The sequence below is a fragment of the Podarcis gaigeae genome, assembly GCF_964106915.1.
Source record: "Podarcis gaigeae genome assembly, chromosome: 2".
Taxonomy (NCBI): Eukaryota; Metazoa; Chordata; class Lepidosauria; order Squamata; family Lacertidae; genus Podarcis; species Podarcis gaigeae.
This window is the reverse complement of record NC_139679.1, coordinates 67,440,285-67,467,886: the sequence shown is the minus strand read 5'-3', so window position 1 is coordinate 67,467,886 and position 27,602 is coordinate 67,440,285. Positions and strand designations below refer to the sequence as shown.

At 44.7% G+C, this 27,602-nt stretch overlaps 2 protein-coding genes across 3 annotated transcripts in view; one reads left to right on the top strand and one right to left on the bottom strand.

Annotated features, from left to right (window-relative positions):
* ADAM19 (ADAM metallopeptidase domain 19) overlaps window positions 1–3,625 on the top strand; it is a 51,145-nt gene extending 47,520 nt beyond the window's left edge. For both annotated transcript variants that reach the window (XM_083726210.1, XM_083726209.1), the window contains exon 23: window positions 233–3,625. In XM_083726210.1, coding sequence (XP_083582336.1) covers window positions 233–286 — 54 coding nt within the window. In that variant the 3' untranslated portion in view covers window positions 287–3,625. The remainder of the gene's footprint in view (window positions 1–232) is intronic.
* A 334-nt stretch (window positions 3,626–3,959) lies between these two features.
* Window positions 3,960–26,445, bottom strand: NIPAL4 (NIPA like domain containing 4). The gene is made up of 6 exons (XM_083726228.1): window positions 25,991–26,445; window positions 17,779–18,027; window positions 14,340–14,396; window positions 12,515–12,605; window positions 11,449–11,609; window positions 3,960–7,944 (listed from the first exon to the last, which is right to left on the bottom strand). The coding sequence occupies exons 1-6, from the start codon at window positions 26,034–26,036 to the stop codon at window positions 7,340–7,342; spliced, it is 1,209 nt and encodes a 402-aa protein (XP_083582354.1). The 5' UTR covers window positions 26,037–26,445; the 3' UTR covers window positions 3,960–7,339.
* Between the last annotated feature and the right edge of the window lie 1,157 nt (window positions 26,446–27,602).

The following is a 27,602-nucleotide window of genomic DNA, read 5'->3' as shown; positions in this document are numbered from 1 at the left end:
TGATGGGAGTTGTTGTCCCAAAACAGCTGGAGGGCCAGGTTTGGGGATGACTGTCCTATTACATTCAGTGGGCCTTATTTCTGAATAAACACATATAGAATCGGTCTATAACTGTGAAGTGAGAACAGTTACAAGAGACTGAAGTATTTCCATTTAAGAAGTACTGTTCTTCTCTTGTTTCTCTTACCTAAATTAGCATCCATTGAACTCACAATCATTTTCCCTTTCCTAGAATTTAGTTTTGAAGAATGCTGAAGCTGTGAATACCCTGAAGTTTAGACATTGAAGGTCATCTTGCAACTCTGAACTCCACACCGGTTCTTCCTTCTTTGACCTGGGATTTCCCACAGGCTTTGTTTCCAGGAAGAAGACATGCTGGGCATGTTTAAATCTCAACTTCCTTCCCACCCCCCAGACTTGTATGACTAGGCGAGACCAATTTCAGGTCCGGTTCTAGCAACCTTGGCACAGGTCGATGACACACCCTTGGACGTCAGTGGGGATTCTATCCATGCATACCAAGGTTAATGTGACCTGCTTTGCCTTTTGGATATTTGTTCATTACAGGAGTTACTTGTTTAAAATAGCACTGGTGTGTTATAGTGCAATATGCAATGTGCTGGAACGGAAGTGGGAGAAGCCTCTATTTCTCCCAGCAATTCATTATCGCCTCAACAGAAGACAAATGTATTTTAGTCAACACTGAGCCACCACATTCTTCTCAGCTTTGTTACAACCACAGACAATCCTATGGGGAAGAGAGTGTTGTGGTGCCCCTGTGATGACATCATCTCCTCCAAAGTACTGTATGGAGACGTAGTCCGATCTTGTGGAATTTTGCTACATACTGACTATATTTATTCCCTCTTTTAAGGAATCTCCCAGGGTTCAGTGATTTACCTTTGCCCTCTTACACCGTCACCTTCTTAGCCCAAAGCTTTTCTGGTCATTACGTTCAAGGTTTGAAAGTGTTGGTGGCATAACTATGATGAGTCCTTCCTCTGCTCTCAACCGCCATCAACCTTTAAAGTCTACTCCATCCTGTTTGCATGTGGCATCTTAATTATAGGTTCTGCCCAGCCGCACAGAATGCTATTCCCATGACAACCTAAAAGAAATGTACTCTACCAGTCAACCAAATATTAGCAAGGCATTTTAAGGGTTTCCTACAATTAATTGCAGTTAGTTATCTGTTTTTGCATGCTACATCTTGTTCATATAATCAAGTACACTCAGCTTAGTTTTTGTCTATTTCTGTTTCATTTGGATTGGGCTTGCTCACTCAGGAAATTGGTGCCACTAATTTACCTGCGGATAGTTATCCTCTCCTGATGGGATAATCTTGGTTGAGAGTTTACACTCAACACTATCAAGCTAAGGCTTTGAAGCCTATAGCTGATGGGCAGGGTTGAATACCATAGCCCTAAATTAATACAAGCCAGCCTTCCCCAACCTGGTGCCCCCGATGTTTCGGACTACAACTCCTATCAACCCCTAACTAGGGTTGTTTGGGAATTAAGGTCCTAAACATCCTGCGTGACCAGGCTTGAGAAGGCTGATCGAAACCAACATTGAGTAATTAGGAAATAACCCTTGGTTAAATATCGGTGTAATTGGAATTCCCTTTGCATCTTTCCAATTTGGGGCTGGTGTAAAATGGATTACCAATGGCAAATTTACAATGTGATCAAGCCCTCGGACAAGGTACTACAGGTGCTATAATCCTAAGACTCTTTTCCTATTACTACAGTGGTTTGCTGCATCTCACTTGATTCAACAAAAAATCATAGGCTGTGTGCCTTCTTTCTAGCCTCTATATTCCAGTTCACCTGTAGGCACCTAATTGGGTGTCTTAACACAGTTCAGCTGGCTAAATAGAAAAATTAACTCATGGTGCTTTTACCATTGGGTATTTTAATACTGTAACAGGATACCATAGTGCATAAATAACCTCAACTTCCAAATATGCAGCTACAACATTGTTCCCAGTCTGAAGCTTTATGAATGTTTTCTCAGGTTTTAGGTGTTTTTGGTGCTTTTGTTGAATCGGTGATATTTTTTCAGTTGGCTTTGCAAATATGCTGGTGCTAAAAATAAGGAACTGTTTTGTCTATTACCATGAATTGTTAGGAAACTTGAATCAAAACTGCCATAGCCAGTCTTAGAAGTGGGTCTAGGTGCTGTTTATGCAGACTTTCTGGGGTTTTTTTGGCAGCAGTACAAACTGGTGTTTTCGGTTTTGTTTCTTTTTAAAAAAGGCCCTTTAGGCTTGGTTGTTGTCTTTCTAGATGAGCCAAAACAATTGTAGCCCCATGGCCCAAAAAACTATTTCAACAGTCCAAAACTCAGCTTGAGTATGCAAAACAAGGTTTCCTAGAAATTTTCCCAAGTTGTGCACAGTGCAATAATCAAGTGGTATCTTAACTATGCATGTACGTACATTGCTCTCATGTTACAGAATAAGCGGTCTATGCTGTCTACTGCATTATCAATAACAATGCACAAGTGGTTTTGAGCACTGCATTCTTCCCCAAATCCTCAGGTTGTGCTCATTACGTTCTTCCAGTTCTAGCACAGAACTGGTGCCACAAAGAACGGTCACTGGAAATACAATTAACGCTCCAAAACATTTTTGTTCTAGTTTCAAATATCCCACATGAATGGCTGTACACATACTAGTGTGCTTTAAACACATGCCGGCAGCCATTTCAAGACAGAAGGTGTGCGTCTCAGAAAACATAACAGCATCCATGCTGGTCTCTGTCTTTTCAGGTTAAGTCTCAGGCACTCTTAGCATAGTAGGATCAGTAATCTTCCGTTCAGAACTGTCACAGGTGAAGGCAAAACAGATTTGTTCTGCTAACTCCCTGAAGCCAATGGCTTTGCTAGGTCTTGGCTTATGCCATCTCAGAATACTTCGAAGAACAACTCGCTACAATTTCAAGGGGGGGGGGAATTATTCAGAGCTGGAAGGTTATCTTCCTCAAGGCATTGCCAAATGTCAATCCAGGCTTACTTTTAAAAGCTCCACAGCAAAGAGATCAGCACTCTGTTTTCCCCTCCCCAATGCTGCCGAAATGTGGCTGTAGGCCCTCCATCCTCACCTGCTGTAGTGTGAAGGTAAAGTTTCCTTGGGTAGGGTAGAGAGATGGTAGTATGCAGATACTGCCCCATGGAGATAGCCCAGTTTTGCTGAACTTCTTCCTTACAAGGAGTTTTTAAATAGACACCGTTCAGGTTTGGGAACTGGCACCCCTGCTTCAAACAAGGTTGATGAGTGCATCGGAAATCGTTTTGTACTTTCGTGTGTATGTTGAAAGGATAGATTGGGAGAAGAACATTGTGGTTGCAGTCCTATGCTCACTTACCAAGGAGTAAGGCCTTGTGAATTCAGGGGGACCTACTTCCAAGTAAACACACACAGGGCTGCACTCAGTGTTTATTAATTGTTATTATTATTAATTATTATTATTATTATTATTATGGTAGAGCCTCTGCATCATGCGTCACCATTTTATGTCTCGCAGGTTTACAATATGATCTCTGTGCATCTATGCAAATACTTGAATAATGCAGTTTGTTGTGCCTTTTGCCTAGTTATATTTAATAAATTTTGTGGTCAATATATACAGTTACCAAATCATTGAACGGAGGGCTGGCTTTGGTCTTGAGAAGTGGGGGAGGGCAGGGCTTGCACCACTTCCAGATGTTGCCTGTGCTACTGGGTCAGCCAGATGGTCCTCGTGTGTGGAGAACAGTATAATGGCCACGTTGCAAATTTACCGTATTTCCCAGAACGTCTGAGGTAGAATAAATAAAAAATTATTATCACCAGCAGAGGGCGCTGCAGTCCCAGTATCTAATTAGCAGCACTTGCCTTCCTGGTTGGTCACAGAGCAAATCTTACAGGAAGCAATACAAGGAAGCAAACAAAACTTAAAACAATTGAAATTTCCATCTTTTAAGCGTTTGTACAAAAAGATCTTTATTCTTCCCCTCTCCAAGTACAAATGAGTACCATTGAAATGCCATATGTTCAAACTTGGGAGTGGAGGAAGGGGCAAATCCAAGTTGTCCATGATAACTATTCACAAAGTTACATTGATCTTATGTAACTGTAAAATACATTCATTAGGAATGAAGATCCCCGGAGTTTTAAAAGACCTTTGTAGACAATGAGGAGCACAGACTTTTAGCCCACAGTTGTGGGCTGCTATAGAGTTTTGAAATATGACCTCTCAACTGAGTTGGCGACTTTTTATTGATCTCTGATCTGTAGCTTGTACTCATTCAAGATCCATCTCCTCCCTTTTCCGGTTGAATGTTATTTGTCAGAATCAGTGCCAAAGCCAAAATTTCTGGTTGATATTGGAACTCTGCACAATGGTACCTCAGGTTAAGAACTCAATTCGTTCTGGAGGTCTTTTCTTAACCTGAAACTGTTCTTAACCTGAGGTACCACTTTAGCTAATGGGGCCTCCTGCTCCTGCCACTCCGCTGCACGATTTCTGTTCTCATCCTGCAGCAAAGTTCTTAACCTGAGGTACCATTTCTGGGTTAGCGGAGTCTGTAACCTGAATCATCTGTAACCCGAGGTACCACTGTACTATGATGGTGAGATGAATTTGGATGCACTTCAGTCTCTATGGAGCTCCACTCTCCAACCTTCCCATCAAATCTTATTGTAAGATTTCATTATTAGAGCTCAACATCCTGGAGGCTTCAAACACCACATTCTTTCCATTCCAGAAGTGAAGAAAGGACCTCAAATTTAGAAGAAACTAGAAGCTCATCAACTTTTCATACCTAGCATCAAACACACATGCCACCATAAGTTTTGATGCCAAAAATATCCAGTTTGTCATTTTGCATTGGAAAAAGAAGCACAGCAGAATGAAAGTGAACCTTAGAAGGGTAACACTCTTACTGGAGTTCTTCCTTCTGGAATGAAGAACCACTGATTTAAATGGCAGAAAAGGAGGCTATGTAAATACGGGCAGAGCTTCTGTTTGTACTTCAGCAGCTGAAGTATTATCAGCATGCAAAAATCAACTCTCTTTGCATCCTAAAATTTCTTTTAAAGTTTTTGCCAGCTCTCGGTTAATGCCTGTGCTATCTGTATAAATCTTAGGATGCTGCTCTTTTAAAATGCACAGCTCTTGCTGCTGCTTCGGTGGAGACTGAGAAGTTGTCCCTCCCCATAGCAAGCAAATACATTTCTCCATGAAGTGGAAGCCTGCACTAGGCACTATGATTTGCTGTTCCACAGGAGCAAAACACAGGATCAGGATGTGGATTTTATGGCACCCAATGCTCGTCATTTGCCCCTGAGCCCCCTTCATTTGGAGCAGACTTCTCCAACCTTGCACTCTCTAAATGTTTTCGCCTGCTATACACATAGCCAGTCATGGACTCAGGGTTGGTGGGAGCTGTTGCAAAAAGCTTAGATTCATCATTCTCATGATTTTGATGTCTGTCCCCTAATCCTGCCTAATTTCTTTCTTATTGGTTTTCCACAAAAAAGGGGTATGTGCCTGTTACAGTACATTTTACAATTTCTTGGTCATCAAGGCTAAGCAGAAAGACTTTCATTGACCAAAGGAAATTTTACAAGCATTTGGGGAAATAGTGACAGTCATGGGACCCAAACCACCATCAACTTTCATGACATCATAAATCCTGCAGACTTGACCCCAGTTTACACTGCTGTGATCACAACTGGGGATTTGAGCTGTACAGAAAGGGTTTTTTTTGGGGGGGGGTCTACTACATACTTATAGAACTTAACATTGAAAATAAACACTAATGGTTATAGCCACTTACAAATCTTATTAAGAACCTAACTAGCATGTTGCCCCCACCCTTTAATCATGGCGTAACACAGTACCCCAAACAGAACTCATGAGATACCACCATCATTCTGGTACTTAAGGCACTTTTGAACATGGAGGGCTATTGGCCAATAATATTTACATCACAACACCAGTCTCTCATATCTATCATGTTTAAAGCCCTAGCTTTTAAACATGGGTTCCTTGGGTGTGAGCCAGGGCTTTTTCATGTTTCCCTGGGAGCTGTCAAGTCATCAGAGTAACATGGGTGCTGAGCCCAAGTGCACCCAATGTGCAACCAAGCATGTTGCATGAGAAGTATGCTGCTTGTGGTGAGGAGAACTGCATCATCTTCCTGCAACCAAAAACTGGGCACATGGGCAAGATTCTTATCACCACAGGAATGAATACTGTAGTCGACTGATTCTCCTTATGGTTGTATGTACACTGTAAGGTAAAAGGTTCTCAAACACCCTTGGTTAGATGGCTGACCCTTTGGTACAATGGCAGAAGCTAACAGAAATACAAATAGCATTTTGTCTCGCCAGAAGTTTACAAGGGATGAAGCATATTTCACAATTTTGCATTGGCTGTTATGCCTTTTCATAATACATTATTGCATAGGCACTATAGTACAAGAAATGGGACCGCTATCAGAATTGTCCTCTTGATACACACTGGCACTGTAAGACAGTTGCTGCACTATCAGGGCAATAGGTTAATGGGTTAATTCCATCCATTTTTAAGCAGAACAACTTAATAACAGTGGAAGACCAAAAGGCACTAAAGGGTAGTATACATAGGCAGAAAGACCCATGTGATATTGTCCCAGTGAAATTGTTCCCTCTTTACCATACAGATGAGGCAATCGCAAGATGGTGCAACCACCCTTCATCAGGAATTGTCAGGCAACAACAGAAAGCTAGTTGTCTGGGAAAAGAGTCCTAGCATAGCTTGATATCTGATCTAATTGGCTCATCAGAAGAATGCCTTAAGTTATTTTCTGTTAACGCTTTCAGTAGAGGACTGAGTACTCAGGGTTGAAAAAGACCACAAGAACTTTCCCTGAAGTTTCACAGGTCATGGACTTCAAATCTGAATGCTCTTCGTGGCCTCACAGCACCTCAGTATAGCCTCTCAAGGGAAGATCACGTTGGAGGAGACAACGTCGTGCAAAGGGGCCAAGAAGCAACTTCAACCACAGATGGAACCAATCCCCCCCCCCCCCAAAAAAAATGATTAGTGAAAACCTGCTTGTCTGAGGCAGGCACAGTCAAAGCAGTCAAGGCAATTCCAGAGTGTGGGGTGTGCGGTGACATTCCAAAGGATGGGGGGAAAGGGTTACTGAGACAAAACATGAGAGAGTTAGTTCACGGTATTCAGCTTGGTTGCTATTTCTCAGAAGATGCGTATGCGTACCCGTTAATGCAAAATATAGCACATGCCTGTATTACCTACACACAGTTCAATCCAAGTTCCTGCAGCTGCAGGATTGTTGCTATTAGGTTTCAGCTGTAGATCATGAATACTTTGGGTTTGTTGTCAGCCTTGATTTCTGGATTATCCAGCTCTATCAGGATGTTCTTGTCGTCCTTGACGGCTGGGGCCTCGTCAGCGTTTTGAAGGGTTTGTGGCAGGTTCCTCAGACTGATGTCCATATCTTTGAAGGCATGGAGTAAGAAGACCCCTAAAATAATGGTGAGGAACCCACAGACCGTCCCAATGATGTCCACCACAGACATGGTGACCCACTCCTTAAAGAGGATGACTGAAGTGGTGATGACAATGGTGGTAAATAGCACGTAGTAGATGGGGAAAACCATAGAGGTGTTGAAAATGTCCAGAGCTTTGTTGAGGTAGTTGATTTGGGTGGTGATAGAGGCCACCAATGTGAGGACAAGAATCCAGGTGAGTGGGTCCTTCAGAACAGGCCAGTGAGCAAAAAAGCCCTTAATGGCGATGCCTAGTCCCTTGACTGAAGATACTGAGAATGCCCCAATCACAGAACAGATGGTGAGGTAGATGAGAATGTTGGTCTGGCCGTAACGTGGGGCGAGGAAGAAAATCAGAACCAGGCAGACTGCCAACAGAATGCTGGCATAAGCAAGGAAACCTGGAAGAATGAAAAGAAGGGGGGTGAGGAATTCATCACCAGGTTGCAGCAGTTTTATGAGGAGCTGAGTTCAAGTTGTGGCAAGGCAGTAACACACCACTAACAGGTATAAGGAGTTCAACTGATCAACCAATAGAATCCTAGCTGTAAGAAATGAGAACTATTCCACCTAAACAAATGGAACTAGGTGAGGTGAGTCTGCCAAAAGGACTGGCACAAAATGCAGAAAATAAGCACATATAAGGGCAGGATCCAGGGAAAGACATGTGCACGGGCTCTAATTCATGCACCTAAATATATACGCAGAAGACCTATTTGGACATCTGCCTGAACAAGGTCTTAGAATGGAGGTGGATCACTCTCAATGTGGCCCTCCAGATGTGGCTCCCATCATCCCTGACCACTGCCACTGCTGGTTGAATCCAACAACACCTAGAGGGCCACAGGTTAACAATTCATAACTTAAAATCATGGGAGGGCATCATGCACCCAACATCACTGGGCACACAGGTTTCTCTTTAGACCATTGTGTGTTTTAGTGCAGAGAGTTTGAAGAGGGTTTCAAAGTGAGCTCTCCACATTTCAAGTTCTTGCGTGTCCAATTTGACAATGGGGCATGAGAGATCTGTGAAGGGGGCAATGTCTCCAGGAAACAGCAGCACCGGTGCAAAGACATTTCAGGTGATGGCACTGAACCACAATGCTCACAAATAGGCACCAGGCGTCCTATTGGGAAGACCCAGTTTTCTGAGTGCATGTTCTGGAAGTTGGGCAATAGGGGCAGTACAGGATTCCTACTGGTGTACCGACCTCCCCGCTGCACCAAGGATTCCCTGCCCGAGCTGCTTCAGGTCGTGGTTGTCCTGGGGGATTTTAACATCCATGCCGACACGACCTTACAAGGGGCCGCTCGGGACTTCGTGGAAAGCATGGCCTCCATGGGGCTGTCCCTGAATAAGTCTGGCCCAACTCATAGCCACGGACATGCCTTAGACTTGGTGTTTACCTCTACGGATGTTGGTGATCTGACATTAACTAAAAGCGAAACAAAAGAAGTGCCATGGTCAGATCACTTCCTGGTGCAACTGGACTTCTCCGCAACCCTTCCCCTTCGCAGGGAGGTGGGACCGATTCGGATGGTCCGCCCCCGCCACTTAATGGATCCAATTGGCTTCCAGAGAGTGGTAGGGGATGCTTTATCCCAAGTTGATGGCCTTTCAGCTGATTCCCTGGTGGCCCGCTGGAATGCGGAGTTAACCAGGGCTATTGACTGTCTGGCTCCGAAGCGCCCTCTCCGATTGCATGGAACCTGGACAGCCCCGTGGTTTTCCCCGGAGCTGAGGGTGATGAAACAATCGTTGAGACGGCTAGAGCGCCGGTGGCGGAAAACTCATTCTGAATCAGACTGGACACGGGTTAGAGCTCAACGTTGAGCCTACCAAGTGGCAATGGCGACGGCGAAGAGGGCCTTCTTCGCCGCCTCCATTGCATCTGCAGAAAACAGCAGCAGGAGACTTTTTCAGGTGGTTCACAATCTATCAGAACCACCTGTACCACCGGGGCCTGGTAGGGACCCCAAGATCTCCTGCAATGCTTTTGCAAAGTTCAGATTCAGAAGGAGGTAGACTCCACTGTGGGAGCAGGGCCAGGGCGGGAGAGTGCTAGAGTTCTGTCTGGTCCTGTTACATGGGATCAATTCCAATCTGTTACCTCCGAGGATGTGGACAGGCTGCTTGGACGAGTGAAACCGACCACCTGTCTCCTTGATCCTTGCCCATCCTGGCTGATAAAAGCGAGCCGGGAAGGGCTGGGCGATGGGCTCTGCGGAGTGGTGAATGCTTCCCTCTGTGAGGGAGCCTTCCCAGACCCACTGAAAGAGGCGGTCATTAAACCGCTTCTTAAAAAAACATCTTTAGACCCGGCCAATTTGGCCAACTATCGCCCAGTCTCAAATCTGCCATTCTTGGGCAAGGTGATTGAGCGGGTGGTTGCTGAACAACTCCAAGCACGCCTGGAGGAAACGGACCATTTGGATCCCTTCCAATCGGGATTCAGGCCTCACCATGGGACTGAAACTGCCTTGGTCGCGCTGGTTGATGATCTCCGGCGGGCTAGGGACAAAGGTGAGAGCTGTTTCCTAGTTCTGCTGGATCTCTCAGCGGCCTTTGACACCATCGACCATAACATCCTTCTGGACCGTCTAGAGGGGCTGGGAGCTGGGGGCACTGTCATACAGTGGTTCCGCTCCTTCCTCCTGGGCCGTGTCCAGAAAGTGGTGGTGGGGGGTGAGTGTTCAGACCCCTGGGCTCTCACTTGTGGGGTGCCTCAGGGTTCTGTCCTCTCCCCCATGCTTTTTAATATCTATATGAAGCCGCTGGGAGATGTCATCAGGGGGTTTGGACTGGGTGTTCATCAGTATGCAGATGACACCCAGCTCTACCTCTCCTTTAAATCAGAACCAGTGAAGGCGGTGAAGGTCCTGTGTGAGTGCCTGGAGGCGGTTGGAGGTTGGATGGCGGCTAACAGATTGAGGTTGAATCCTGACAAGACAGAAGTACTGTTTTGGGGGGACAGGAGGCGGGCAGGTGTGGAGGATTCCCTGGTCCTGAATGAGGTAACTGTGCCCCTGAAGGACCAGGTGCGCAGCCTGGGAGTCATTTTGGACTCACAGCTGTCCATGGAGGCACAGATTAACTCTGTGTCCAGGGCAGCTGTCTACCAGCTCCACCTGGTACGCAGGCTAAGACCCTACCTCCCCGCGGACTGTCTCGCCAGAGTGGTGCATGCTCTAGTTATCTCACGCTTGGACTACTGCAACGCGCTCTACGTGGGGCTACCTTTGAAGGTGACCCGGAAACTGCAATTAATCCAGAATGCGGCAGCGAGACTGGTGACTGGGAGTGGCCGCCGGGACCACATAACACCGGTTCTGAGAGATCTGCATTGGCTCCCAGTACGTTTCCGAGCACGATTCAAAGTGTTGGTGCTGACCTTTAAAGCCCTAAACGGCCTCGGTCCTGTATACCTGAAGGAGCGTCTCCACCCCCATCGTTCAGCCCGGACTCTGAGATCCAGCGCCGAGGGCCTTCTGGCGGTTCCCTCATTGCGAGAAGTGAGGCTACAGGGAACCAGACAGAGGGCCTTCTCGGTAGCGGCGCCCGCCCTGTGGAACGCCCTCCCATCAGATGTCAAAGAGATAAAGAATTACCTGACGTTCAGAAGACATCTTAAGGCAGCCCTGTTCAGGGAAGTTTTTAATATGTAATGCTGTATGGTTTTTAACACTGATTGGGAGCCGCCCAGAGTGGCTGGGGAAAACTCAGCCAGATGGGCGGGGTATAAATAATAAATTATTATTATTATTATAAATAGGATGACAGCCACACAGGGGATTCAAAGCTGAAGTGCCATGCCACTGCCATCCCACCTGAACTAGGGATTCAGATAATAAGCTACAATTATAGCTGTTTGGTGATACCTTTAACCTTCTGCTTTTCTGATTACCTGGCTCTTTCAGTTTAGAGGCCATTTCGTCCAGAGTGGTGACCTCCTCCTCTTCTGGAGCATGAATCACAAGAACTGTACTACCCACAATGCTCAGCATGCAACCGAGTTTGCCCAGGAGATTCAGCCGCTCTCCAAGCAGGTACGAGGACAAAATGGCACTGGGTAATAGGGGAGAAAAATCAATAAAAATGCTTTGAGGTAATCAACATACAGAAAACTAACAAGAAGTCAGAATACATGGTTGTCCCATTAATAACAGCCTTTTACAGAACTTCTTCTTTCAGTGACAAACAGAGAGATATATGCAGTATTTGGACACTTCAAATCAGAATCAATCATCTAATGGGCATGTTCAGATGTTCATATCTTAGCTTAATAAGCTGATATATTGATGAGCTTTGGGTACTCTCATGAAACCGGTTTGCTCCTCCAATCATATTCTAGCTGCCATGTGTATCAGTTGATGAGGAGCACAGAGACGGAAGAGGGGAGCAACTGCACCCACACATCCCTTCCTAGCAGCCCTAATGCCCTTGAGGTTGATCAAGTCTTATCACAGCTGGGAAGAGGAAAACACTCGCTGTAACTTATTGACTGACTTCCAGCCCTGAGATTAATATTTAAGGGGTGCTGCTGCAATGCGTCAGGCTGCCACCACCACTTTGCACCCAAAGGGAGTTCATCCTTTGGGACCACTACTTTGGTGTCTCCACAACTCCCATCAGCTCCAGTTAGAATGGCCAATGGTCGAGAATGACTGGAATTTCAGTCCAAAACATCTGGAGGGCACCAGGTTGCTGGTTGCTGTTTTAAATGAGTGCTACATTAAAGTCACCCCTGTGTCAAAAAGTATCATGCAAGATCTGCTTTGTCTGCTTTGTGTGGGCGGGGGGGGGGGGGGGGGACGACCAGCCAGGCTGAAGCAAATGTTTGGCTTCTGTGTAGTGGGAGAAAAAGTTATCAGGAATTTTTTCTGTTTGCATGGCCAATCCTGTTGCTACCACTGACATTTACAGACCTAGAATAAATATGGGAGGACAGAATAGAAATAAGAGGAAATCACCTTATGAGCACGCTCAGGGCTCCGAGCGGAGTAACAATTGTTGCAGGAGCAAAGGCATAGGCGGCAAAGTTAGCAGCTTCTCCTCCACCCACTGAGCAAACAGCCAAAGGATAAACAGAGAACAGGTAAATTACAATGAGTGCTATTCCTGCTCAAGTGTTTTTGCTAATCTTGTTTGCATTCAGTGCATAGTTTGGCCCAATGAAAAAAGAGCACTGGAGTTAAAAACTAGAAGAAAGATGGTTTTACAGCAATCACTGTTGTGTTTTCATTTCTTTAACAAGAAAAGGCATCTTAAGAGTCATGTTGTAGATTCAAGGAACTCCGTGCGAAAAGTATTGACCAAATATCTCCTGAGTAATGGATCAGAATCCAATATGGTGGCAGATGTGCCCAGTCAATTTTAGAAAATGGACCCAATCCTAGCAAACCAGACAATGCTAAAATGACTGATCACTGCCTTGGGTCAGTAGCTTCCAAAGCCTTGGAGCACCTTTAAGAGTGTCATAGGCTTTCATGGACTAGATACAGGGGTAAGCAAACTTTTTCAGCAGGGGGCCAGCCCACTGTCCCTCAGACCTTGTGGGGGGCTGGACTATATTTTTTTGGGGAAATATGAACTGTGCCCCACAAATAACTCAGAGATGCATTTTAAATAAAAGGACACTTTCTACTCATGTAAAAACATGCTGATTTCTGGACCGTCTGCGGGCTGAAGTTAGAAGGCGATTGGGCTGGATCCGACCCCCGGGCCTTAGTTTGCCTGCCCATGGACTAGAATCTGCTTCCAAGTCCTTCTGAAGTGGACTCTAGCCCATGAAAGCTGATGCCAAGGGCAGCAACAAGGTAGCCTCCTACATTTCCCACCACCCATCTCCCTCTGACCAGTAGCCAAATTGTGTTGCAGTTGCAGTTCGGAACATATGAAAGGCACCAGACTGCTTACTGCTGGCTTATTCCATAAGGTGCCTTGAGGCTATTTGTTGTTTTTGGCCAGCAAACATCTTTACTGAGGAGTGAATCATTTATACTGTGATGAGCAGGGCCGGCCCACCCATGAGGCAAGGTGAGGCGACCACCTCAGGTGGCAGGATCCACAGGGGCAGCAGATCTGGCTTCCAAGGAATGTATCGCTTACTGCTACTGCTGATGTGGCAACAACAACAACTGTGTCACACTCCTTGGAGGCTGGATCTGCCACCTCCTCAGCAGCTCCCCCACCCCATACCGCCTCTACAGCAGCCTCTTGGTGAATAGGGTGGACTGCTGGTCTTCCACCCATAGGGAGGAAATGGTGGGGGCTGCCCTATTGGGTCTCTTGGACACAATTCAGAGCGGTACCCTTTACTCCCAATGACAGTCTTTGATTCCCACTTCAGCCATCATATAAGGTTGATTTGATTCCCCAATTTGTTCCTGATGTAGTTCTTAACTCAACCCTTCTTCCAGGGGGAGGGCACCATTTTGTGGTTTGCCTCATGTACCAATATGTTTTGGGCTGGCCCTGGTGATGATCATTCCCTCCACCCCAACCTTGGTGATGAGCTCTATACATTCCAGTCCCCACAGGGAAGCTGAAGAAAGCTAGATGCATGCTTCGTGCAATGGTGGTAAAGACTGAAAGGCCATCTCCATATAGTTCAGTTTGATCACCTAGACATTTCCCATGTCATTGTGGGAAAAGGCTCTCAAATATCACTGCTAGCATGTGGCGCACTACCAATGGAAATGGCCTCCACATGGTAGCAGTAGTGAATGAAAAAGAGGGAAAGTGATAAAGATTTGATAGGAACAAATCCAGGCTAGTGTGAATAACCATACTTACTGGTCAGCAAGCCAGCCCACCACAGCCAGTCCCTAAGGTAGCCATGGCCTCCATCCCCTGGGAAAGCAAAAGCCACACATGCTTAGAGACTTCAAAAGGAAATAAGAACCACATACTAGGTAAAATTATATAGAAACAAAAAGAGATAAAACACATGCAAACCAGTGGGTTCTGGGTGCATTTTTAACTTCCTTCCCAGAATGACAAGAAAGCATTTCATGTTCAAGATAATTATACAGCACATTTTTGACACACATCATCATATGAATTTTAGCCATCCCTCCCTCCATCTTATATCCTGCCTTTTCTCCCAAAGAAGCCCAGAGTGGCATGATGGGATGCTATGATTCTACACATGACTGTGGCCTGTTGGGAAGACTTGCACATGACTGTGGCCTGATGGGAAGTCTTGCTCCTAAGCTTCGCTTCTGTACATAATGCTGCACAAACCATTCTAATACTAAGACATTCACTCACCACCTAAGAATGTTCAGTTCACATTGAGTTCAGGAAAACATTGTACCTGACCCGTTCTTAATGCATAGTTGACCACATCTACGGATGAATGCTATATCAATCACTAGTAAAAGTTTAATAAGGAGGTTTTCACGCCTGTCCAATTCTGTCTTCCCTTTCCCAGCCTTTAATCTATTGGTGATTAATGCTTATATGCAACCCTTGTATTGTATTTGTGTTGACCAATCAGCAATAAGCACATACGTGGCAATGCTGTAATATTCAATAAAAGAGACTCCTCGAGACTTGCTCGAGAGGTGCCTCCCAGATGACGCTCGCTACCTGTCTGTCGTTATTTCAACCCAACAGTGGCAAACACATAAATAATAAAAATGCAATCAAAAATAAAGCAAAACATATTTAACATTTCAAAATTGTTAAAAACATTTCAAACAATGAAACACAACAAAACATGTAACAAATCACGTGCTTAAACAGGCCCACCAAAACAGAAAATTTTCTCACAGGTGTCTAAAAGAATACGATGGTGTTTGCCTAATGCCATTTGGCATATTATAATGCTTTTGGCCCAGGCCCTTTTGCACTCAATACTAAACTATGACGGGGTGAAGAATCTACTCTGGCTGGCAGGTCAGATCATTATCTCCCCAAATCTATATTAACGAATCCTGTTTTCAGGCTTCCAAAAAGCCTGGTCAGTGTAAGAAGAGGATGCTGGACTAGGTGGGCCATTGGTCTGATCCAGCAAGACTCTTCTTATATTTTTGTGATTGTGATGCTACCCTAATCAAGTATTCCCCCTCATATGTTTTCCATTGCATGAGACTGGGGGAGGGGGATGACCTCAAGGATGCACTTAAAAGATCCCAGTGCCTCCATTAGGATCCTACCCCCTGACCCTACATGCTTTGCAGCTAAGTGCCTGCAGTTGAGAACCAGCTCTACTTGCGGAAGCTCCCTGCAAATTTGAGGCCTTGATCTAAAAGCTATTTGTCAATGCATATCAGTATAGTGACTCCCACCATAGCTAACTGAACATTATTACTATTCATAATAATGATATCCTAGTTTTAGAACAAGACATGACACTGAAAAACAAGGTAAAAAAAACAACTTTGTTGGAAAAACACAGAGTGAGATTATCAGCTGCTACACACAAGAATCCTGATTCCAGTATTTTATTGGAAACCAAAGCAGCTTAAGACTGAAAATAGGTACTGGCAAAACAGGAAGCACCACCTATCAATAGATGTCAGACTTTCAGGAATGTTAAAATGCAAGAGAAAGAGGGAGGTACCTAGATACCATGACAACAAATATGGCCCGAATGCCTAGATGGGCATGAGATTAGATGGGGCAGATATAGGGGAAGAGAGTAGAACAGCAAAGTCTAGAATCTCCATGGTCCTGTAAGAGCTATAGAACCTGTGTGTGCTCTTCGAGTTTATTTCCTTTTAGCAGGGACGGCTGATATTTTTCTTAGAGAAAGAGCTAGTCTGTTGCCTTCAAGCTTTGCAAAACAGGGGCATTAAGATATTCACTGGAGAGACTCTCTGCAAGGGCCTCGCACTACCACCACCATCCAAGGTGAGACGAGTTACTTCCAGAAAAAGAGTCTACTCGGTGGTGGCATCCATAGGCGCCGACTCCATGGGGCCTGAGGGGGCCCGAGCCCCCTCAAAAATTCGTTTGGGGGGGCTCTGCCCCCCAATAATTTAAGAAAATTATTAGTTATATTATGCTTTGTAAAATCACAAAATTATGTTGGTATTTTTTATTTTCCTTGTTTGACGATAGTTACCTTTTAAAATACATTCAGTAATGAGTTAAAACAAAGCCACTCCCGATCTAGAGAGGGGGTGGGGTTGCGGGTCTCGACCCATCAACAATCTCGCGGGGCTGGCGTCAGCCCCGTGAGAAGCGGGGATTCCCCCTAGCTCATTAATATTCACCGCCCATGGCGGCAGCCAATCGGCTGCCGCAAAGGGCGGGCCCTCACAGGTTCACTTAAGGTCGGGGCAGCCTGGGGCTCGCCCCTTTCGTTCCCCCAGCAGCTGCGGTTTGGAGGTCTTGGGCCCCCCCAATATTTTTTATAAGTCGGCGCCCCTGGTGGCATCCCAGGGGTGGAATGCTGAAGAGGTTTGGCTGGTGATTACATTATTGTCCCTTCAGTGTCAGAAACTGTTCCCAAATTTATTAGGTGCCATTTTAATCTTGCTGACTTTTTTGCTGCTTTTATAATTTTGTGGATTTCACATTATTCTATTTTCTCCATTTTTAAAATTATTTTAGTAAACCATCCTAGGAAGATTATTGAGTTGTGGTATAAAATAGATTGTGAATGAATGAACCAACCAAAAAATAGATTTAGTTAAATGCACTTGGGGACCCGCTTCTTCATTTTTCTCGTATCTGCATAGTGTTGGTGTTGCTGTTGAGACTCACCTTAGGCCCAGCTGTAACAAAGTAGCGCAGAGATAGGTTGCCAATGTGGTGCTCTCTGGATGTTGGACTGTGACTTCCATCAGCCCCCACCCAGCATGACCAAAGGTCAGGGTTGAGGCAAGTTGAGGCAAGTTGTTGACCAGCTACACCTGCCTTCATCTACCAGTTGAAGTTCAATGGGTTAGATGGAGAAACGTGTCATATAGGCACACTCCCTAATGAACTGTGATTGGCTGTAGTTGCCTGTTCAGGCAAGGATTTGCCTCTGTGTAATGTGTAGGCAAAGGCCTTCAGAATCCAAAACACTTTGAGGCTCAAAGTCAGATCTCTCAGCAATAGCCAACATGATACCCTCAAGATGTGGATGACGATTCCTGTCAGCCAGTGGTCAGGACTGATGGGACTTGTGGTCCAAAACATCTGAAGGGCGCCATATTGGCCAGCCCTGTCTCAGATACAACCAGAGCTCATTCAGAAAATAATTCCTCACCCACCTCCTGAGCCATTGAAACCATACCTGCCCTGGTGCCTCCTGTCTCCACAAGCCGACGCAGTCCTTTTTTCTTAAGGATGACGCTGCTGCCAATCAAGAAGCTGGAGAAGATGGCCAAGGCCAAGCCAATGTAGAAGCCATATTTGTCTTCTATCTGTACCATCCAGTTTGTGTTTAAGGTGATATTATTGTGGGGTACGACTGTTGAGCTGACATTCCCAACAACCTGACAGAACGTCTGCCCAGAAAGGCATGTCAGAGCTAATAATGAACCTGGGAAGACAAGAAAATGGGAAGAGGGCAGAAATTAAGACTTTAAGCAAATAATACATTTACTGCCTTTATTTTACATGTCATGCTCAAAACATGCCATTATTTAGGTCCTTTGCTTCCTTGAAAGAAGAAAAGAAATGTCCTGCTAGATCACTAGAACATGATTGTTCTAGAACATGCACAAGAACACGGTTAGCTTTTGCACTTATTAGATTTCTAACAGTTCCATGAACTAATAAATGTAGTTACTGTATGGATGATGGAAGTAAGGGAATGTTACCTGTTCATCAGAATTCCCTCCTATGAAGAGCCTTAGATGTTGCCCAAAAAACAAACTGTACAGCTGACATAATGCTGTATGTCTTACAGTCTGTCTCACAATGTATTGCATCATATAAAGAGAGCATTTCTCAAAATCTCTTTCATACACTTGTACTGAATCAGTAACATTTCATCACTAACAAATCATTTATCAAAAAATATAAAACTGGAAAAACTTGACTGAGCTGCGACTGAGGATAATAACTAACCCCCCTTTTTTGCAAATGCAAATAAATCATGATTTACAGATTTATATGGGACTATATAACTGGTTGATTCAAACAATCAAATCTCATCTTAATAAACTAAGATATGAACACACCTTTTGTCTACCCTGGCAGCCCCTTCTCTACCCCCTTCGTGGAGTTTATAATGAACAATAGTTTCCTGTTTCATCTGAACCAGGTTACTAGCTTTGGAACAGGCCAGGTTATTAAACTAACTTCAAACTGAACTTTAATATCCCATCTTGTTCCAATGCTGGTAATCATAGTTTCTTCGTTCAGACTAAATGGGGAAGTGTGGCTAATTAGAGGCTTCCTGGTTTGATCACTCCTGCCACAAAGGAAGGAGTGAAAGGGATGCGTTGGGCAGGAGAAAGGCTTGTTGAAATCTCAGCTTACTAAGCCAAGACATGATTGTTCAAATTGTGCCAACAAATGCGCTATCCTTGTTAAAGCAACAACACTGAGAAAGGCTCAAAACTTGTGAGATTACCTTTGAAAATGAAATAAATAAATAAATAAATAAATCCTACCTCAGCAAGAACTGAAATAAGTTAACTAAATAAAAGTAAAAGTCAAACTAAACACTAGTGATACCTGGGTGCCATAGCTCTGAAGTTTGCATGTCATATACATAGTTAACCACAGCCTGCTGAGTCTGCATAAACACAGTCACAACAGCAAGATGTTCCCACAGTTGCAAGTACAAGGCCAGTCACACCTGGAATGGCCTGAGCACGATATGAAGAAGGATAAGTGAGTAATTGTTCTGTGGCCAAGTAGAATACCTGACTTAGGCACGCTTTGTTCACACAAGCTAATAGTGACGCAAGAAATCATGTGCTTGTTTGCTTGCTACAGTGGCATAAATGCTTTGTATTTTGTGTGCTCGATTTTGGAGATATCCTGCCGAGTCTCTGTGCAGCAATTGAGAAAAAACTTTTACTTTTCCACCCACTGTCTTTTTATTGGCCTGGGAGGGACAGCGTTTTGGACTTGGTACCAGTAACACTATCATCTTCACATAGGAGAGAATAAAATATTCCCAATGCAGTCAACATGCTAGATCAGTGGTGAAGAACTTCAGGCCTAGGGCTGAACATAGACCTTCAGGCCTCTCTGTCTGGCTTTGGGATCCTTCCCAGCCTGCATCCCTTTATTCCCAGCCTACTACCTTTATTTTAGGAAGGTAAGACCTGTTTCTCCACCCATTGTTGCCTCTGGTCCCACCCAGTACCACGGACATGCAGCTCATGAAGAATTTGAGCCTTGGGCTGAAGAAGGTTCCCCTCAGGCTGGATATAAAACCAGGGAGAAAAGAGAATTTTTAGAGCATTGAATTGAAACACACACTCTCTCTCAGCACATACATACGCATAGACTGCTCTGCAAATAAAGCATGCAACATAGTTTTAACTGGAACGAACACAGATACAAATCAAGTTTCATCAGTTAAAATTTTTATCAGCACCCAGATCTAAGGTGTGTCAGCTAGTGTGGGTGGGGATTGATGAGCCTCTGTGATTCCCAGACTCAAGACACACCCAAGGCACCAATTCAGTTACACCATAATACAAGACAGGTGGAAACGATTACACCTCTTCCATCTCTACAAAGCCACTCATTGCTATAAATATCCTTCTTTTCCGTGACTAAACGGATTATGGGTGGTTGAGGTGCAGAGTACAAACCTTAGAACTCAAATAAGGATAGGTTGGGCAAAGATTCCTAAAGGTAACCTGTGGCCAAAGGGCTTGACAGCACCTGATCTCCATGTGTAGCTTCTACTTTGCCCTCTGGAACAGGAGAGCAAGGAGAAGAAGCAGGTGCTGTCAAAACTTGTCCAGACCTTTGTTTGAGCTACGCAAAGTGAGTGACACCTAAGGACTCCAATGCTTTGTGGAGGACCTGGGTTAGGGCAGACTGATACTTGAACTATCAGAAGCAAAGAGGGAGGTGAAACATTCTATAATGTTACCAACTGATTAAAAAACGTTGTTTGGCCTGGGCTTGTGCCTTTAAAAACAGTATGATAGCAGATAGCAGGTGTCCCTTTTAATGGTTCAGAGATAAACACTATAACCTGCTAATGGCTGCCCCCATCTGAAAAAGTGGGTGGCTGCAATACAGGAAAAGCCTCATGGTTGTTGTACCTCTGCTATGAAACCAGACCCTCCAAGTGTCCCTATTTTCAAGGGACATCCCTGATTTAGAGAAGCCATCCCAGTTTCTGATTTGATCCTGGAATGTCCTGCAATTCCTTTGTTGATGTTTAGTCGTGTCTGGCTCTTCGTGACCCCATGGACCAGCACACGCCAAGCACTCCTGTCTTCCACTGCCTCCCACAGTTTAGTCAAACTCATGTTCATAGCTTTGAGAACACTGTCCAACCATCTTGTCCTCTGTTGTCCCCTTCTCCTTGTGCCCTCAATCTTTCCCAACATCAGGGTCTTTTCCAGGGACTCTTCTCATGAGATGGCAATTCCTTAGGTTGTCCTTATTTTCATTGGAGAAATGTTGGAGTGTAAGAAGTTATCTGGCCCCCGAGGCGTCTGAAGGCAATCCTGCACAGTATAGGGAAGGTTTTTAAAAAAATGTTTTTAAATGTTTTTATACAGGGTAAGTCTTTTAAAAGATGCCCAGTGGAACATGTGTACTCTATATCTATGGGGCCTCTTTTAAAGGACTCACCCTCTATATGTTGGAAGCTGCCCAGAGTGGCTGGGGCAACCCAGTAAGATGTGTGGGGTATAAATAGTAAAAGTATCAGTACAGAATGGGATGTCCCTATTTTCATAGGAGAAATGCTGGAGAGTATGTGAAACTAGTGAACATGGGAGGTTTATTCTGTACCCTGCTCATTGGTTTTCAGGATATAGGTGATAAAAATATTTTTAAACTAAATTGGGTATTTAATCAGGTTTTTTAAAGAACCCTGAGATGCTTTGTGTTTTGTTCCTTGCTATTACTGTTTGTTTTGTACATGGTCGTTTATTGTAAATCCACTTTGCTGCACAGGCGCTCTGATGAAAAAAATTGTTGGCAACCCAGACCCTTAAAGGAAAGCTCAAAGGAAATGGTGCGTACCCATTTGCAATAGCTCTTTAAATGAGAGGGAGAGAACATATATACCTATGGTCTGATAAAACAGGGCAGGATTGTAGCTATGCTACAAATACAGTAATGCAAATATGCCGTGGTGTTTTGACACTGGCAATTTGCCTGATACAGACCAGTCTTTGTGAGCCTGAAAACAAACAGTGAATTCTTATCTCCAACATACTCACAATGCCCTAATGTCATGTAGCCTTTTCCTTCCTCGGGGATTGACAAGAATACCAACATCCTCAAAAGCCCAAGTAAAAAAGAAAGGAGAAGGGGGAGGATTGAGGCCAGTTACAACCACACCAATTTATTTGCTCAGATTCTGCTGCATTCTGTGAGGGGAAATTCAAAGAGAGTGGGGAGGGGGAAAGCAACTTTTTTTTTTGGGGGGGGGGAACCTGCACAGTCAGAAAACCAGCACAGAAGAAAATGGGCTGAGATACTATTTTTCTTCTTGCTGCAGTAGTTTTTTTATAAAAAGTTTGTTGACTGAGTACATGCGAGAGTGATAAAAAATGGGTAACCCTCTCCCCCAACTACAGCATGAAGCAGTAAAAAGGTAAAAGGTAAAGGACCCCTGGATGGTAAAGTCCAGTCAAAAGCAACTATGGGGTTGCAGCGCTCATCTCGTTTTCAGGCTGAAGGAGTCAGTGTTTGTCCACAGACAGCTTTCTGGGTCATGTGGCCAGCAAGACTAAACCGCTTCTGGTGCAACAGAACACCGTGACGGAAACCAGAGCGCACAGAAATGCTGTTTACCTTCCCGCTGCAATGGTACCTGTTTATCTACTTGTACTAGCGTGCTTTCGAACTGCTGGGTTGGCAGGAAGCATGAACTAGTATAGCCCACTTGTGCATCATAAGATTCTCTCACCTCAGTCTACTGTGTGTGTAGATCAGCCCTTCGAACTTCCATAAAAATCACAAAGGACAGAAGTAAACATCCAAATGTGCATTTTAACTCGAAAGTCAAATTTCCAGCACAACTAACAATGTATTTACTCACAAGTAGGTCTCACTTTCAATAGGACTTGCTCCCTTTTAGGTTTGCAGGTGTTGGCTGTTTTTTATCAGAAACATTTTGCCCTGTTCTTCAGCCAAAAGAAAAAAGAAAAAAGGTACCCAGAGGAGCTTACAACTATAATGATGAGACCCACAGGCAGCTGACCCACAACCCACTACCTTCTCAGGATACAGAATGCAATATGTTGTCCAGTGAGCAATTCAAACTCAAATCGCTTGTCTCTTTACACCTTGGCCATGTTTAGGGAGGCATCTCTATACTTCAATGGCAGTGTCACACACAGCAGCAGACATCTGGAACAATTCCCAGTCAATAACATTTTTGGTGAATTCTGGTCTTGAAAACATAGTTTCTAATTTTCAAGGAGAAAGTGATGTATTTATTAAAGACTGATGGCATCTCAACAAAGGTCAAAGCCTTTAATTATGATGCCCACTCCATAGCCTGCCATCCCCACCAAGCCAGATAGTCATAAAATCACAAGCAGGTAAACCAACTGCCATGAAAGTATTCAGGATTATCTGTTAAAGGAGAGAATGAAAGAGTTGTAAACTCATCAAAATCTGCAATACATCTTTCTTCCTTTGCTCTGTTTTCTTTCCTGAGTAAAAATAAAATAAAAGCTTAGAAAAAGTATGCCATCCATTCCGGCCTAATCTGCAGTGCAAACTTCTTTGAAATTGATAGATTTAAAAAATCTGTTTATTCATCTTTGGATCCCCTTGCTGTAATGCCTGACACCAATAGTCACAAGCCAAGGTGATACTCAAACACTTGACTGAATCCCTGGAGGCTAAAAAGCCAGCTATTACTTTTTAGAAATGTTTACTGTGTGTTAATTATTTTGATGCACAAACTTTGAGAAGCAAATGGAATACATTATTAACAAGCTCCATCTTAGTTAAAGAATGGGATAATATTTTAGCCTCCGTTTCCAATGTATCATTAGATTATAAATGATGTCTCACACAAAAAGAGATTTTATTTCGCGTTTATTGGATTCCATCATGATTGCATAAACATGGACTCTCAGTGACAACATGCTGTTGGAGATGCAGAATGAATAAATATTGTGGAGAAAGAGTTAAACATTTCAGAAGATAACATCATTTTAAACTATATACTTAATATATGAGGCTTGACTACCAGTCAGTGTAAATGGATTCTCTACGAACTCACATCTGCAAAAGGATTGATACTGATACATTGGAAGGATAAAAATATGGATGAAGTATCCTTTAATTAATGGATAGCTGACATGACAACTCCTGGAACCCATGAACAGATCCCTTTCAGAGGAAGATTAGGCATGGACAAATTTAATGATACTTTGGAACGTTTTTATCGAAACCATAGTGATACATGAATCATCATATACTGAGGGAAACAATAAGTCTATCCATCTACATACTACATACTATACTATATAGTTTTGCATTTTATTGTTATCTTGTTATTGCTGTTTTCCTCTTATTTTTAAAATGTTTTTAATATTTGGAAACCCAGCCAGATGGGTGGGGTATAAATAAGAAAATTATTATGAAGATTATTTCTTTTTCCATTTTATATTCTTTCCTTCGCTATTTACTTTAACTCACTTTTATAACCTCAATAAAATATAAATATTTAAAAAGAGCCACAAGCCAATAAAGCTACATTAATCCAGGGAGCAGCCATGCTCATCAGTAGAAGCTAACAGAAGGTAATCTTGAAGACTTATGGGTCATATGCTTCTATTATCTTCTACAGCCTATTTCACAAGAAGTCTATGACAAAACAGACTCATGAAAGCAGATGTGGCGTTTGATCCTGTTTCAAAACATTCTTAGCAAATTAAGCAGCAGCGGAAGGGCAGCAAAAGAAGCCATCTCTATTACTTTTGCTTGTGAATGCAGGGGAAAATATTATACCCTTTTGGAAGGTGAACAGGGAACCCTAATCTGAGCAGCACCACATTGTTCTGTAGGATTCACAAGTCACCACTGCTTTTCACCATTCTCACCACCCACTTAGCACCCTAACCCTTCCACTGCTCCCATAACCCTATCCTGAAATACTCAGCCATAATTCCCAGTCAAGCCAGCACAATTTAAGACAAGGCAGCTATTATACCTGAGCATGAGGGAAATCTTCAGGGCTTTTTCCACTTTCTTATGAACTTTCTGTTTGTGGACATGATAATACTGGAGTAACTGCCCCGAGGGCCATAATGTTCCCAACCTCCCATGCTTTAATCTTTCCTTTGCCCTTTCCTTTGCCCTTTTACCTGTGGGATGAACCTCCCAGAGATTGTCAGACTACATCTCCCATTGGCTACACTGGTTGGGGCTGATAGGAGTTAGAAGTTCAACCTCATTGATACATCAGGGCACGGCAGCTCACCTGCCACAAGAGTTCTTGTTGTTTCTCTAGGGGTGAACAGCTCAGTGCTAGAGAGTCTGCTTTGCATGCAGGTCCCAAATTCAATCCCTGGCATCTTCAAGTTGAGCTGGGAAACTCTGGGGAGCCACTGGGAGTCAGTGTAAACAATACTGGACTAGACTGGCCAAGAGTCTGACCTGATACAATGCAGCTTCCCATGTTCCCACAAGCGCTCACAAGAACTGCCTGTTCCATAAACGGTAGAAGAAGGAAATATACAAGTAAAACACTCCCGGGAAAATCCTGCTCTTTAAGTTTGAGTTTCACCTGCAAAGGAGGAGACTGGCCGGGCTGATCGTGAGAACGAGCCCCCTCGCCAAACAAGCGTCTCCTTTTTGTTTTTAATCTCTGCACCTGCCTCTTCAGGCGTACTTTGCACAATCGCTTGGCTTGCTTGCTTGCTTGGCGACCTACAGGCACCCGGAGGGAAGGAGACAGAGGAAGCTGCTGCAATCGCCTGGAGAACCGAAGGAGAAGAAAACGCCACCTTCCCAAACCCCACGGTTACGCAAAGCAGGCCACTCTTCCGAGCCACACAGACCTCAAGGGCGACGTGGGGCAAGAGGTTCTTATAAAGAGGTTCTTATAAAGACCTTATAAATCTTCTGATCTCCCTCTTAAAATGATATGTATTCCAGCAAAAGGAGGCAAAGCGATTATTTTATTGGGTTTGTCTGCCAGCGTGGGAAGGACCGATCCGTTTTTTGGACCAGGAACCAGGAACTCGCTGATAGAGATGGAAAGGTCTCCCTAACCTTGGGAAGTGGAAGCAGGAAAAGAAGAGGAGGAGGAGAGCAGCCGAGCGGTCTCTTCTCTATCTCCCTCCTCGTAACCCGCGTGCGGCGGCCAAGAGAGGGCTCTTACTCACCGTTGGCGCAGCTACTGTTCACCCAGAGCGGCTCCGGTCGCTCCATGTGCTCTTTCCTGCCGAGGCTCAGCAGAGATCAGCGCATCCCCGGGAGAAGCGACACGAAGAGGACGCGGCTGCCGGAGACGGGACCTAAGGAGGCTGTGTGTGCAATGGTTTCTTCCGCGCCGCCGCCGATCTTCGCTCGCTCGCTGTTCCCAGAGGGGCAGCGCAGCCCTGCCAGCGAAAACTCCAAGGAGTCTCGTTTGGCAAGAGCAACTTCAAGACTAACAAATTATTGGGACGGCCTCTGCGCGCTCTTGGCTCTTCTCCCTTCGTCAGAGACTCGAAGTCGACCGGCTGGCCTCGCCCCAACCTGTGGCGAGCGGAGAAGTTGCCCTGGGCGAGAAAAGAGATCACACCTGCCCCAGCCGGATCCACCACTCCTCCCGGTCCGGGTTTTCTCAATCTGACTCCGTCTCCCCCTCTCCAGAGGAGGGGCTTGTGCCCACGTGCTCTTCGGCGCCTACGCGCGTTGCGAAGCTTCCTTGCCCTGGGGCGAGTGGGGGGGAGGGCAGCACAAATCCGGCAGGTGCTCGTGACTCCCGGGGTCAGATGCCACACATGTCGGGTTTCCTTGTTTCATGGAGAACCGCTAAGGTGAAAATGGGGCGGGGGGTTCTCAGCTCTGCCTGGAAAACAGACACTTCCACTTTGTGTGTGCGTGGATGAAGTTTCTTTAACTTGCACTCTAAAAGTGGGAAATCCACGAAGCCCCTCTGCCAAAAGCAGCAAAATAAAATGGGCCTTAGATGCCCAGGTCTAGTTCGCACATGTTTTCCCAACCAGGGGTGGCTGGTGCTTATTGGTACCAAAAATAGGTGGAGCCAGAGCCAATGACAGTCAGAGCCAAGTCACCGGTGGAAGTTTGTCCCCAGCTGCCTCCCTGTTGAGTTCTGCAAGGGAAATCCAGAGACCAAGGAGGAGGAGGAAGCTGACAGGCAGGGTCATCCCCTGGAGTGGTTGTAAGAAGAAGGCCGAGGAAAGATTGAGGTTGGTGGGGTGGTGTTTGGTTAGCCCTAATGAACCAGCCCCCACTGATATAGGCTCAAGTTTACACATCTATGTTTGTTAATTGCCAGCTGCAAACTGAAGTCTTGGATGTGCGGATGGGCTGGTGTGACAGATATTGCCAGCACAACTTTCCTACCGCCCAAAGTCAACTCAACAAATTATTTCAGTTGATATAGTTCACACATGTGGCTAAGCAGGGCTTTTTCCCCAGCCAGAACTCGTCAGAACTCAGTTCCAGTCCCTCTCGGGTGGGCACAATTGCCATTATAAGAGAACAAGGGAGGCGTTCAGCTGAGTTCCGGCACCTCTTTTTCTAGAAAAAACGCAGTGTATTATGTATGATTCATGACTCATCAAATGTAGGTATGAATGTGTGAACCAGATTTCAGTGTGGAGAAAAGGGGTGTACAGAAATGACACTCACATGGATGACATTGAGCTCAACCAGTGCTCACACGTGGGAATAGGGAGGAAGGACTTTCAGGAGAGGAGATTGAATATAAGGACTATGCTGTTGGGTTGCATCCAGAAGAAGCTAGCTGTACTTAGGTCCCATTGA

What these genes read in the sequence shown, in the direction of transcription:
- NIPAL4 (XM_083726228.1), bottom strand. Translation starts at nt 26,036, where the DNA reads ATGGAGCGACCGGAGCCGCTCTGGGTGAACAGTAGCTGCGCCAACG. An exon ending in GACAGGAGGCACCAGGGCAG is followed by an intron (nt 14,397 to 17,778) that starts GTATGGTTTCAA and finishes TTGCTTTCCCAG; the next exon opens with GGGATGGAGGCCATGGCTAC. An exon ending in CTCTAAACTGAAAGAGCCAG is followed by an intron (nt 7,945 to 11,448) that starts GTAATCAGAAAA and finishes TCATTCTTCCAG; the next exon opens with GTTTCCTTGCTTATGCCAGC.